Raw genomic sequence first — 12776 nt, 5'->3', positions numbered from 1 at the left:
ATTTCGGTGATCCGGTTCATTCGGATCGGCTCAGTTAAAAGAGTCGGCTCTTGTTGGCTCTCAGACGGCTCTTTTAACTTTCATTTTTCCTTGAAATAGTTATGACAAATTTAGCATACATTTTGAAAAATGACTTGGTGAACTAAATATTGCACTCTACTGACTGCAAATAGTAACAATTGTCAAGCAATGAAAAGGGTTTTTACATATTTTATTGAACATTAAAAAGGCTCCAAACAATAAGCAAGCAACAAAATTAAACTTAAACCAACAACAATCAAACATGCTGCGTAAATAATAAATATAGTGAGTAGTAACCGCAGCAAAGAAAAAAACAAACATAAGCTACTCCTTGCTTTATTTTATTTTAAAAGGTGTTTCTCCAGAGTGTTCTCGTCGATGCCTTGTTAAATTTTCCTTCCGAGTGAAGCTTTTACCACAAACAATGCAGGCAAAAGGTTTTTCTCCAGAGTGTGCTCTCGTGTGTCTCGTTAAATTTTCCTTTCTAGTGTAGGTTTTATCACAAACTGAACAAGCGAAAGGATTTTCTCCAGTGTGCACTCTTGTGTGTGTTATTAAAAGTCTCTTTCGGGTGAATCGTGTTCCGCAAACGGAGCAGGCAAAAGGTTTTTCTCCGGTGTGTGTTCTTCTGTGTGCGTTCAAATGCCCCTTATGTCTGAATCTTGTTCCACAAATTGAACAGGCAAAGGGTTTTTCCCCAGTGTGTGTTCTCGTGTGTTTTTTCAAGTCGCCCTTTGTAAAAAAACCTTTATCACAACCTGGACAGGCAAAAGGCTTTTCTCCGGAGTGAGTCATTATGTGTCTTGTTAACTCTTTATTTATGAAGAATGCTTTACCACATACTGAACAGGCAAAAGGTTTTTCTCCGGTGTGTCTTATTGTGTGCCTTGCTAAATCTGCTTTCTGAAAGAATCTTTTCCCACAAACTGAGCAGGGAAAATGTTTTTCTCCGGTGTGAGTTGTTGTGTGCCTTATTAAATCTTTATTGATATAAAATGTTTTACCACAAATTGAACAGGCAAAAGGTTTTTCTCCCGTGTGCGTTACCGTGTGCCTTGTTAAATCAGCTTTCTGAACAAATTTTTTTCCACAAACAGAGCAGGCAAAGCGTTTCTCCCCAGTGTGTCTTCTTGAATGCCTTGTTAAATCCTTTTTATATGTAAACGTTTTACCACACACTGCGCAGAAAAAAGGTTTTTCACCGGTGTGAGTAATTTGGTGTTTGGTTAAATTTCCCTTTTCAGAGAATCTTTGACCACAAACTGAGCAGGCAAAAGGTTTCTCCCCCGTGTGTGTTCTGGTGTGGCTTGTTAAACTTGTATTCCGAGTAAATGTTTTACCACAAATTGAGCAGACAAATTGTTTCTCCCCCGTGTGTGTCCTGGTGTGTGTTCTCAGTGTTGACTTACTGACAAAGGTTTTGCCACAATGGGAACATTTCAGTCGTCTGTTGCGCGCATGACACGTCAGATCACGTTTGGACTGTCCGTCATCGTCGTCATCCTCCGCGTCGGAAGACTGTGACGTGACGCCGTCTCCGTCAGAAAGTGGAGGCAAGAGCCCGTCCGAGTGGGATCGTCCATCTCCATCAGCTTCGTCATCCTTCACACTGACTCCAGTCCATGGAAACTTGCTGATTTCATCTTCCTGCTCTTCTTTTTTAACGTGAGGGCCCTCTCGCACCTGCTCCTCTGTAGTTTGGGGCGATTCTAGCTGCTGCTGCTCAGGTCCAAGATCTTCTTCTTTGAGGTCTGCAGGGCGGAAGAAAACAAACCCAGGGCTTGTTAAGGTCCAGTCTGATGTTGTGACTTTGCCGTTCAGCGTTGCGTCTGAGCGTTCACACAAAGTCGCTGAGCATTCCTCGGAACGATGAGCAACATCGGATATGCACGCGGGGGCCACGCCCGCATCACACCCGAGGTGACGACAAAAAAGGTGGCCAGTGACTACATGGCCCCACTCAGCCCCAGACGGTCCTTTTGAACAACATCCGAAATGGTTCTGAGAAGCGGTGCTATCGTGACCGCTCGGCCCTGAAAAAAACGTCATGGAAAAGCGACCGCTCGGGGCCAAGCGAGGTCGTCTCAGTCTGGAAGCGGGCGATTGCTCTTTAAATACACCAGAAACAAAACAACAAGCACGCTGCAGAAGTCCACGCCCATGTCTGTTTTGCCAGCCACGGCAGCGTGAGACACCTAAAATGGATACTTAAAAGGTTTATGAATGGAAAGTTTACTTTTAAAAAGTTGCCATATTGCTCCACTGACAAGACCAAAGTTATCTGTTCTTCTCTCTCTCTCTCTGTATCATACAGGTATACGATGTATGCCACTGACGCGATTGTTACTTGTTTGGAACTATTTTGTGTGGAAGGTTACAGTGTTCTGTGTCCATATAAATACAGCGGGTGGAGCTTCTCTGTGTTCGTCCGACAGCGACTGTGCGCTACGGTGGTAGCGACCTAGAGAAAGTAAAACGTCTCCAGTGTTGTCATCGAACCAAGTGTAGTCATTCGAAATGAGGTCTACACAAAACCGTAGAGAGACTTGCGCGCAAGAAGGACCAACACAATCAACATAGCCTGACTGTGTTAGGGGTAGTGAAATCCCCCCTCTTTCAGAATGGTTTGCCCCAGGAGCACGGGGGAAGTGCTTGCGCTCGTTTGTACGGTCGACAGTTTTGAATACAGCGGCACATAACGAACACTGGTGTCCGGTGTCTCGTTATTCTCCAACAAACATACAGAAACAGACTGCTGTGTTCAAAGCAAACTTGAGAAAAACGAAGTATGCAACCATGGTTCGAATCCACTATAGGCCGAGTACTAGTGTACCTTAGATGTGCACTTTATAATGTTATGTTGCTCTGTTTTGATCTCATTAAAAAAGCTGTTAGAGCAGCTCTTGTGTGACAAAATATTTTTTTCACCGTTATTGATGGACAGTAATATTGTGTGAGAGATTGTGTGTGAATAACTGTACCAAGTGAAAAATTGTTCATGTAAAGTTGAAAATCGAAATTGTTATTTCAGTAAATATTTGCATTTGGCATCTAGAAAACTCATTCATGATTCCATGTTGATGAGAGCATTAAAATGGGGGGAAAAAATAGGACAAAAAATGTAAAAGGAAATTCTGAAACGATAAAAAATGTGTGAGTAATCACGATTAATTTTTTAGTTCATTTGAGTTAATTATGACAGTCGCATTTTTAAATATTAGATTAAATATTGTAATCGTTTGACAGCTCTATACAAAACACAAGAAATTTTAAATCGTATCAAGCATTTTATGGTTCGAGAGGAAGAAGTGAACCAACCCGCTCTTGGTAAGACAACTCGAGGTTCCAACTTGCAAAGGCGAACTTGTGGCTCGACGTCCTCGTTGGTTGGACAAAGTTCCTCCTTGTACTCGGCCTCGGCCGTCGTTCTTGCACACATTTCCCGCGACAAGCTCAGCAATTTACACTCGCTTGATCGCTTCTTAGCGACGTGTTCCGACCCCGCGTGTCTCTTTGTTAGCGGAGAAGCAAGCGAACTTAACCGGAGAAGCTTCGACGTGCACCCGGGCGAGGTTGCCAGGACACGAAGCTCAAATTTAGTCTTTTGGAGTCCAATAATATCGCGATGCTGTTCGGTGAACAGAAATCCGCAAAGAACGTTTTCGCGAGGGCCGTGTCCGAGACAAGATCTGCGTCCGAGTCAACACAACTTGTACTGCGCATGTGCGCTAGGTCGGCCATCTTGGATAGTTGACTACGGCGACAACACTAAATCAAAATACGTCCCGAGTGCCCGAGTAAATCGCATAATTCGCAGTGTTGTATAACATGAACAACAACTGATTGATATTAATGTTTGATATAAATATCCTTGTCAAAAAGAATTTGACTCCACTTGTCCTAAGTCACGTCATCGCATGCCAGCGAGTATTGTTGCCGTCAAGTCTTGCTTGCGGACTTCACCTGCCGTGTACGAGCGCCATTATAAAATGAAAGCAATCTCTCGAGGCAAGGCAGCTTTATTCGTACAGCACATTTCATACACGAGACAACTAAATATGTTTCACGCAATCAAAACCAAAACACCCAAAAGCACATTAAAACAAACCACTTCAAGACATTTCAAAGCAAGGTAAAGAAATCAAAAGTAGCCCTGTGAAGAGATGAAAAGATCGTACAACGAAGGGATTTTGAAAAGATTACTTTTGAAATCAATCAAAGATCGTACTAATGCAAAGTGTTTGTACAACAATGTCAAACATAATATAGAGACAAAAATTGTGGTTTTTATCCGGTGTGATACATTGTGTGCCTTGTTAGCTCTTTATTTAGATAAAATGCTTTACCACAAATGGAACAGGCAAAAGGTTTTTCTCCACTGTGTGTCATTGTGTGCCGTCTTAAATCCTGTTTATATGTAAACGTTTTACCACACACTGAGCAGATAAAAGGTTTTTCACCAGTATGTGTTCTGGTGTGGGTTGTTAAAGTTGTATTTCGAGAAAATCGTTTCCCACAAACTGAGCAGACAAAGCGTTTCTCCCCCGTGTGTGTTCTGGTGTGGCTTGTTAAATCGTTATTGATACAAAATGTTTTACCACAAATTGAACAGGCAAAGGGTTTTTCGCCAGTGTGTCTTCTTGTGTGAGTTGTTAAATCAGCTTTCTGAACAAATTTTTTTCCACAAACAGAGCAGGCAAAGCGTTTCTCCCCAGTGTGTCTTCTTGAATGCCTTGTTAAATCCCGTCTATATGGAAACGTTTTACCACACACTGAGCAGGTAAAAGGTTTTTCACCGGTGTGAGTAATTTTGTGTTTGCTTAAATTTCCCCTTTCAGAGAATCTTTGACCACAAACTGAGCAGGCAAAAGGTTTCTCCCCCGTGTGTGTTCTCGTGTGGCTTGTTAAACTTGTATTCCGAGTAAACGTTTTACCACAAATTGAGCAGACAAAGCGTTTCTCCCCCGTGTGTGTCCTGGTGTGTGTTCTCAGTGTTGACTTACTGACAAAGGTTTTGCCACAATGGGAACATTTCAGTCGTCTGTTGCGCGCATGACACGTCAGATCACGTTTGGACTGTCCGTCATTGTCGTCATCCTCCGCGTCGGAAGACTGTGACGTGACGCCGTCTCCGTCAGAAAGTGGAGCCAAGAGCCCGTCCGAGTGGGATCGTCCATCCTGGTCTCCATCAGCTTCGTCACTCTTCACACTGACTCCAGTCCATGGAAACTTGCTGATTTCATCTTCCTGCTCTTCTTCTTTAACGTGAGGGCCCTCTCGCACCTGCTCCTCTGTAGTTTGGGGCGATTCTAGCTGCTGCTGCTGCTGCTGCTGCTCAGGTCCAAGATATTCTTTTTTGAGGTCTGCAGGGCGGGAGAAAACAAACCCAGGGCTTGTTAAGGTCCAGTCTGATGTTGTGACTTTGCCGTTTAGCGTTGCGCGTTACTGTATCCGATGTTGCTCCTCATTGTCCGTGCGTCTGAGCGTTCACACGAAGTCCCTGAGCACGCGAACAACATCCGAAATGGTTCTGAGAAGCGGCGCTATCGTGACCGCTCGGCCCTGAAAAAAAACGTCATGGAAAAGCGACCGCTCGGGGCCAAGCGAGGTCGTCTCAGTCTGGAAGCGGGCGATTGGAAAGGCGCCACGTCACATGTCAAACTTAGATGAGCTCAACAATTGCCATGGCTTTTCCAACCCTTTGTGAAAACGATATTTGCCAGAGATGTAGCTTATTTGCAGTACTTAATCGCAGTTTGGCTCTTCAACAGATTTTATTTAGGTGCAAAATGTGAATGTTGGCTCGCAAAAGGCAATGCGAAAGCGCTTATTTCGAGCCTTGTGACCCTTTCATCCCAAAAGTTCTGCAACGCTGACTCACGAGGAGCGCCCCCGCTGAACACGTCATCGCGAGGAGACACGTGACAATGTCGTCCTACTAAATGTCACTAAAATGCCAACAAGGTTTCCATAAAACACAATAAATTTTAAATCATGTCAAGCATTTTTTGGTTCGAGAGGAAGAAGTGAACCAACCCGCTCTATGTAAGACAACTCGAGGTTCCAACTTGCAAAGGCGAACTTGCGGCTCGACGTCCTCGTTGGTTGAACAAAGTTCCTCCTTGTGCTCTGCCGTCGTTCTTGCACACATTTCCCGCGACAAGCTCAGCAATTTACACTCACTTATCTCTTCTTAGCAACGTGTTCCGACCCCGCGTGTCTCTTTGTTAGTGGAGAAGCAAGCAAACTTCACCGGAGAAGCTTCGGGGTGCACCCGGGCGAGGTTGCCAGGACACGAAGCTCAAATGTAGTCTTTTGGAGTCCAATAATATCGCAATGCTGTCCGGTGAACAGAAATCCGCGAAGAACGTTTTCGCGAGGGCTCTGTCCGAGACAAGATCTGCGTCCGAGTCAACACAACTTGTACTGCGCATGTGCGCTAGGTCGGCCATCTTGGATAGTTGACTACGGCGACAACACTAAATCAAAATACGTCCCGAGTGCCTGAGTAAGTCGCATAATTCGCAGTGTTATTGTAACATGAACAACAACTGATTGATTTTAATGTTTGATATAAAGATCCTTGTCAAAAAGAATGTGACTCCACTTGTCCTCACGTCATCGCATGACAGCGTGTATTGTTGCCGTCAAGTCTTGCTTGCGGACTTCACCTGCCGTGTACGAGCGCCATTATAAAATGAAAGCAATCTCTCGAGGCAAGGCAGCTTTATTCGTACAGCACATTTCATACACGAGACAACTAAATATGCTTCACGCAATCAAAACCAAAACACCCAAAAGCACATTAAAACAAACCACTTCAAGACATTTCAAAGCAAAGTAAAGAAATCAAAAGTAGCCCTGTGAAGAGATGAAAAGATCGTACAACGAAGGGATTTTGAAAAGATTACTTTTGAAATCAATCAAAGATCGTACTAATGCAAAGTGTTTGTACAACAATGTCAAACATAATATGGAGACAAAAATGTTTTCATTGGTTTTGGAATTGCCCATTCGCGAACAAATGAGGACAAGATGTTTATAATTGTAGTTTTTCTGAAATACATTTGTCATTTGATTTCGTCTTTTCCCAAAAACAAAGCAGGCAAACGTTTTTTCTCCAAAGTGCGCCTTCTTGTGTGTTTTGAAGAAGAATCTCTTCGAGCAAAGGTTTGACCACAAACTGAAAAAGCAATTGGTGTTTCTCCAGAGTGTTCTCTTCCATGCTTTGCTAAATTTTCCTTTCGAGTGAAGCGTTTACTACAAACGGAGCAGGCAAAAGGTTTTTCTCCAGAGTGTGCTCTCGTGTGCCTTGTTAAATCTGCCTTTGCCCGGAATGCCTTCCCACAATTTGAGCAGGCAAAAGGTTTTCCTCCAGAGTGTGTTCTCGTGTGCCTCGTTAAATATTCCCTTGTAGAGAAAGTTTTACCACAAACTGAGCAGGCAAAAGGTTTTTCCCCAGCGTGAGTCCTTGTATGCCTCGTTAAATTTTCTTTTCTCGTGAAGGTTTTACCACAAATGGAGCACGCGAAAGGATTTTCTCCAGTGTGCACACTTGAGTGTGTTATCAAAAGTCTCTTTCGAGTGAATCTTGTTCCGCAAACGGAGCAGGAAAAAGGTTTTTCTCCAGTGTGCATTCTTCTGTGCACGTTCAAAAGTCCCTTATGTCTGAATCTTGTTCCGCAAGTTGAACAGGCAAAGGGTTTTTCCCCAGTGTGTGTTCTCGTGTGTTTTTTCAAGTCACCCTTTGTAAAAAAAACTTTATCACAGCCTGAACAAGCAAATGGTTTTTCCCCGGTGTGACTCATTGTGTGCCGTGTTAGCTCTTTATTTAGATAAAATGCTTTACCACAAATGGAACAGGCAAAAGGTTTTTCTCCACTGTGAGTTATTGTGTGCCTTGCTAAATCTGCTTTCTGAAAGAATCTTTTCCCACACACTGAGCAGGCAAAGGGTTTTTCCCCAGTGTGCGTTCTTGTGTGTTTTTTTAAGTCACCTTTTGTAAAAAACCCTTTGTCACAACCTGAACAGGCAAAAGGTTTTTCTCCAGTGTGCGTTACCGTGTGCCGTGTTAAATCTGCTTTCTGAACAAATCTTTCCCCACAAACTGGGCAGGCAAAGCGTTTCTCCCCAGTGTGTCTTCTTGAATGCCTTGTTAAATCCTGTTTATATGTAAATGTTTTACCACACACTGAGCAGGTAAAAGGTTTTTCACCGGTGTGAGTAATTTTGTGTTTGCTTAAATTTCCCTTTTCAGAGAATCTTTGACCACAAACTGAGCAGGCAAAAGGTTTCTCCCCCGTGTGTGTTCTGGAGTGGCTTGTTAAACTTGTATTCCGAGAAAATCGTTTCCCACAAACTGAGCAGACAAAGCGTTTCTCCCCCGTGTGTGTTCTCGTGTGGCTTGTTAAAGTTGTATTCCGAGAAAACGTTTTACCACAAATTGAGCAGACAAAGCGTTTCTCCCCCGTGTGTGTCCTGGTGTGTGTTCTCAGTGTTGACTTACTGACAAAAGTTTTGCCACAATGGGAACATTTCAGTCGTCTGTTGCGCGCGTGACACGTCAGATCACGTTTGGACTGTCCGTCATCGTCGTCATCCTCCGCGTCGGAAGACTGTGACGTGACGCCGTCTCCGTCAGAAAGTGGAGCCAAGAGCCCGTCCGAGTGGGATCGTCCATCCTGGTCTCCATCAGCTTCGTCATCCTTCACACTGACTCCAGCCCATGGAAACTTGCTGACTTCATCTTCCTGCTCTTCTTCTTTAACGCGAGGGCCCTCTGGCGCCTCCTCCTCTTTAGTTTGGGGCTGCTCAGGTCCAGGATCTTCTTCTTTGAGGTCTGCAGGGCGGAAGAAAACAAACCCAGGGGTTGTTAAGGTCCAGTCTGATGTTGTGACTTTGCCGTTTAGCGTTGCGCGTTACTGTATCCGATGTTGCTCCTCATTGTCCGCGCGTCTGAACGTTCACACGAAGTCCATGAGCACGCGAACAACATCCGAAACGGTTCTGAGAAGCGGCGCTATCGTGACCGCTCGGCCCTGAAAAAAACGTCATGGAAAAGCGACCGCTCAGGGCCAAGCGAGGTCGTCTCAGTCTGGAAGCGGGCGATTGGAAAAGCGCCACGTGACATGTCAAACTTAGATGAGCTCAACAATTGCCATGGCTTTTGCAACCCTTTGTAAAAACGATATTTGCCAGAGATGTACCTTATTTGCTGTACTTCAGGCATGTCCAAACTCCGGCCCGGGGGCCAAATCCGGCCCGCGGTCGAATTTCATCCGGCCCTCGGCCCCTGTCATAAAATCAGTGCCGTCTGGCCCGCAGGTTGGGCGCAATGGAACACGTGTTGTTTTTTTGACTGAGGTCTCGTAGACTGGTGAGTGATGTTTCAGAGTACTGCTTCCCTCTAGTGGCTAAATGAGTAATAGCATTCACTAAATGAGTAACAGCATTTAGACACTAGAGGGCATCACTCACGAGTTAACAAGACATCCCTCCGTGTTTATATTGACTGATATGTCATATATCAAATGATCCTTGCAGTTGTGGATATGTGTATTGCTTGTTCATTTCCCTGTTGTGCGAGTCAAAGGTTTTGTGACTATTGAAAAGTCATGGTGATACATTTCATGTTTCAAATCAATCAATTTGCACTCAGGAGACTTCTGTTTAAGAAAAAGTCAAGTGAATAAGCAGTTGCATATCAAGCATTTTTTGGTTCGAGAGGAAGAAGTGAACCAACCCGCTCTTGGTAAGACAACTCGAGGTTCCAACTTGCAAAGGTGACGTTGCGGCTCGACGTCCTCGTTGGTTGGACAAAGTTCCTCCTTGTGCTCTGCCGTCTTTCTTGCACACATTTCCCGCGACAAGCTCAGCAATTTACACTCACTTGATCTCTTCTTAGCAACGTGTTCCGACCACACGAGTCTCTTTGTTCGCGGAGAAGCAAGCGAACTGCGCCGGGGAAGCTTCGACGTGCACCCCGGCGAGTTTTCAGGAACACAAAGCTCAAATTTGTGTCAATTGGAGTCCAGCTATATGCTGTCCGGTGAACAGGAATCCGAGAAGAACGTTTTCGTGAAGCACGTGCCCGTGCCCGAAACGAGATCTGCGGCCTGTGTCCCGAGGCAAGAGAACCGGAAGTGCGCATGCGCAGCCGGTCGACCAATTTTGAAAAGGCGCTACGGCTAGCGCACTAAGTCAAAAGAAGTATTTAGTGCCTGAGCGTTGAGTATATCATCGGGATATGGTATTAAACCGGAACTAAAAGATACACAGATAGCTAGCTAGCAAATAGCTAGATAAGAGGGAGCACATAATTCCTCTTGTGGCATCTTTCACTGGCTCCCTACACATTTGAGAGTTTTTTTTTTCCAAGATGCTATTCGCTGTTTTCAAATCTTCAAATGACGTCGCTCCACCTTAGTTCTCCGAGTTCCTCCGCCCCTTGCCCGCTGCCTCGGGTCTGCAGACAAGAACTTCATTGATTTACCATTGATTTTTGAGAAAGAGGCTATTTTTTTCCTACCTGTACACAATCACAAATCCGCGACCCACTTCCGGGTGCCCACTCTCCAATTGAGAATCGCTGCTGAAAAAAGGAAGGAGGGAAGCGTCGCTGCTGTATGACGTCACCCAGTCAAGGCGAGATGAAAAGGCGCTTCTTTTCCAAAGGAGGAAAGGACAGCACAGCTTCAAAAACAATTGGACTCCACTTGTCCTCACGTCATCGCATGACAGCGGGTATTGTTGCCGTCCAGTCTCTCGCTTGCTGAATTCGCCTGCCAGGTACGAGCTCCAAAATAAAATGAGAGAAAAATCTCGAGCCAAGGCAGCTTTATTCGTATGGCACATTTCATACATGAGACAAGTCAATGTGCTTCACGCAACCAAAAGCAGAGCGCCTCAAGGCATTTTCAACCAAAACCACTTCAAGACATTTCAAAGCAAAGTAAAGAAATAAAAAGTAGCCCTGTGAAGAGATGAAAAGATCGTACAACCAAGGGATTTTGAAAAGATTACTTTTGAAATCAATCAAAGATTGTACTGGTTACTGGTTGTAAGGCCGACAGTTTCGAACATAGCGGCACATAACGAACACTAGTGTCCGGTGTCTCGTTATTCTTCAATAAACATACAGAAACAGACTGCTGTGTTCAAAGCAAACTTGAGAAAAACAAAGTATGCAACCATGGTTCGAATCCACTATAGGCCGAGTACTAGTGTACCTTAGATGTGCACTTTATAATGTTATATTGCTCTGTTTTGATTTCATTACAAAAAGCTGCTAAAGCAGCTGTTGTGTGACAGAATATTTTTTTCACCGTTATTGATGGACAGTAATATTGTGTGAGAGATTATGTGTGAATAACTGCACCAAGTGAAAATTTGTTCATGTAAACCCTCTGAGAAAATTTTTGCCCATAAACTGATCAAGCAAAAGGTTTTTCCCCAGCGTGAGTCCTTGTATGCCTCGTTAAATTTTCTTTTCTCGTGAAGGTTTTACCACAAACGGAGCACGCGAAAGGATTTTCTCCAGTGTGCACACTTGAGTGTGTTATCAAAAGTCTCTTTCGATTGAATCTTGTGCCGCAGACGGAGCAGGCAAAAGGTTTTTCTCCAGTGTGCGTTCTTCTGTGTGCGTTCAAATGCCCCTTATGTCTGAATCTTGTTCCACAAATTGAACAGGCAAAGGGTTTTTCCCCAGTGTGTGTTCTTGTGTGAGTTGTTAAATCTGCTTTATAAAAGAATCTTTTCTCACAAGCTGAGCAGGGAAATCGTTTTTCCCCAGCGTGTGTCCGTGTGTGCCTTGTTAAATCAACTTTCTCAACAAATTTTTTTCCACAAACAGAGCAGGCAAAGCGTTTCTCCCCCCCAGTGTGTCTTATTGAATGCCTTGTTAAATGCTGTTTATATGTAAATGTTTTACCACACTCTGAGCAGATAAAAGGTTTTTCACCGGTGTGAGTAATTTTGTGTTTGCTTAAATTTCCCTTTTCAGAGAATCTTTGACCACAAACTGAGCAGGCAAAAGGTTTCTCCCCCGTGTGTGTTCTGGTGTGGCTTGTTAAATCAGTTTTCAGATGAAATTTTTTTCCGCAAACGGAGCAGGCAAAGCGTTTCTCCCCCGTGTGTGTTCTAGTGTGGCTTGTTAAATTCCTTTTATACGTAAACGTTTTACCACACTCTGAGCAGATAAACGGTTTCTCACCAGTGTGAGTGACGATGTGATCGGCTAAAGTTCCCTTTTCAGAGAATCTTTGACCACAAACGGAGCAGGCAAAGCGTTTCCCCCCCGTGTGTGTCCTGGTGTGTTTTCTCAGTGATGACTTACTGGCTAAAGTTTTGCCACAATGGGAACATGTCAGTCGTATGTTGCGCGCATGACACGTCAGATCACGTTTGGACTGTCCGTCATTGTCGTCATCCTCTGCGTCGGAAGACTGTGACGTGACGCCGTCAGAAAGTGGAGCCAAGAGCCCGTCCGCGTGGGATCGTCCATCCTGGTCTCCATCAGCTTCGTCATCCTTCACACCGACTCCAGTCCATGGAAACTTGCTGACTTCATCTTCCTGCTCTTCTTCTTTAACGTGAGGGCCCTCTGGCGCCTCCTCCTCTGTAGTTTGGGGCTGCTCAGGTCCAAGATCTTCTTCTTTGAGGTCTGCAGGGCGGAAGAAAACAAACCCAGGGGTTGTTAAGGTCCAGTCTGATGTTGTGACTTTGCCGTTCAGCGTTGCGCGTTACTGTATCCGATG

The 12776-nt window shown here is 44.6% G+C and overlaps 2 protein-coding genes and 1 long non-coding RNA gene across 11 annotated transcripts in view; 1 reads left to right on the top strand and 2 right to left on the bottom strand.

Moving 5' to 3' along the window:
* The window catches only part of LOC127599021 (gastrula zinc finger protein XlCGF57.1-like), a 38528-nt gene that overhangs the window by 13548 nt on the left and 12204 nt on the right, over nt 1–12776 (bottom strand). For 2 of the 4 annotated variants that reach the window (XM_052062645.1, XM_052062649.1), the window contains exons 1-2: nt 10012–10062; nt 3580–3593 (exon numbers count right to left, since the gene is read on the bottom strand). Coding sequence is in view for 1 of the 4 variants with exons in the window: in XM_052062644.1 (XP_051918604.1) it covers nt 7092–8220; nt 11965–12682 (1847 nt within the window). In the remaining 3 variants the exon portion in view is untranslated. Of the gene's footprint in view, nt 1–3579; nt 3594–6290; nt 6305–6734; nt 8221–10011; nt 10063–11964; nt 12683–12776 lie in introns of those variants that run through there. The other 2 variants (XM_052062646.1, XM_052062644.1) reach the window with 2 other exon arrangements.
* Nucleotides 224–12776, bottom strand: part of LOC127599042 (gastrula zinc finger protein XlCGF57.1-like) — a 24691-nt gene continuing 12138 nt past the window's right edge. Inside the window, exons 1-3 of one of the 6 annotated variants that reach the window (XM_052062683.1) lie at nt 9764–10012; nt 8228–8860; nt 224–1214 (exon numbers count right to left, since the gene is read on the bottom strand). In XM_052062683.1, coding sequence (XP_051918643.1) covers nt 358–1214; nt 8228–8860; nt 9764–9878 — 1605 coding nt within the window. In that variant the 5' untranslated portion in view covers nt 9879–10012 and the 3' untranslated portion in view covers nt 224–357. Of the gene's footprint in view, nt 1773–3339; nt 3492–8227; nt 8861–9763; nt 10013–12776 lie in introns of those variants that run through there. The other 5 variants (XM_052062684.1, XM_052062686.1, XM_052062687.1 and 2 more) reach the window with 5 other exon arrangements.
* LOC127599118 (uncharacterized) lies at nt 921–12093 on the top strand. The gene is made up of 3 exons (XR_007961999.1): nt 921–1046; nt 8060–8220; nt 11965–12093. It is a non-coding gene; the product is annotated as an uncharacterized LOC127599118 (long non-coding RNA).

The sequence above is a fragment of the Hippocampus zosterae genome, chromosome 4 (genome assembly GCF_025434085.1).
Source record: "Hippocampus zosterae strain Florida chromosome 4, ASM2543408v3, whole genome shotgun sequence".
NCBI lineage: Eukaryota > Metazoa > Chordata > Actinopteri > Syngnathiformes > Syngnathidae > Hippocampus > Hippocampus zosterae.
The sequence above is the reverse complement of the archived record's forward strand: the minus strand, read 5'-3'. Positions and strand labels throughout refer to the sequence as shown.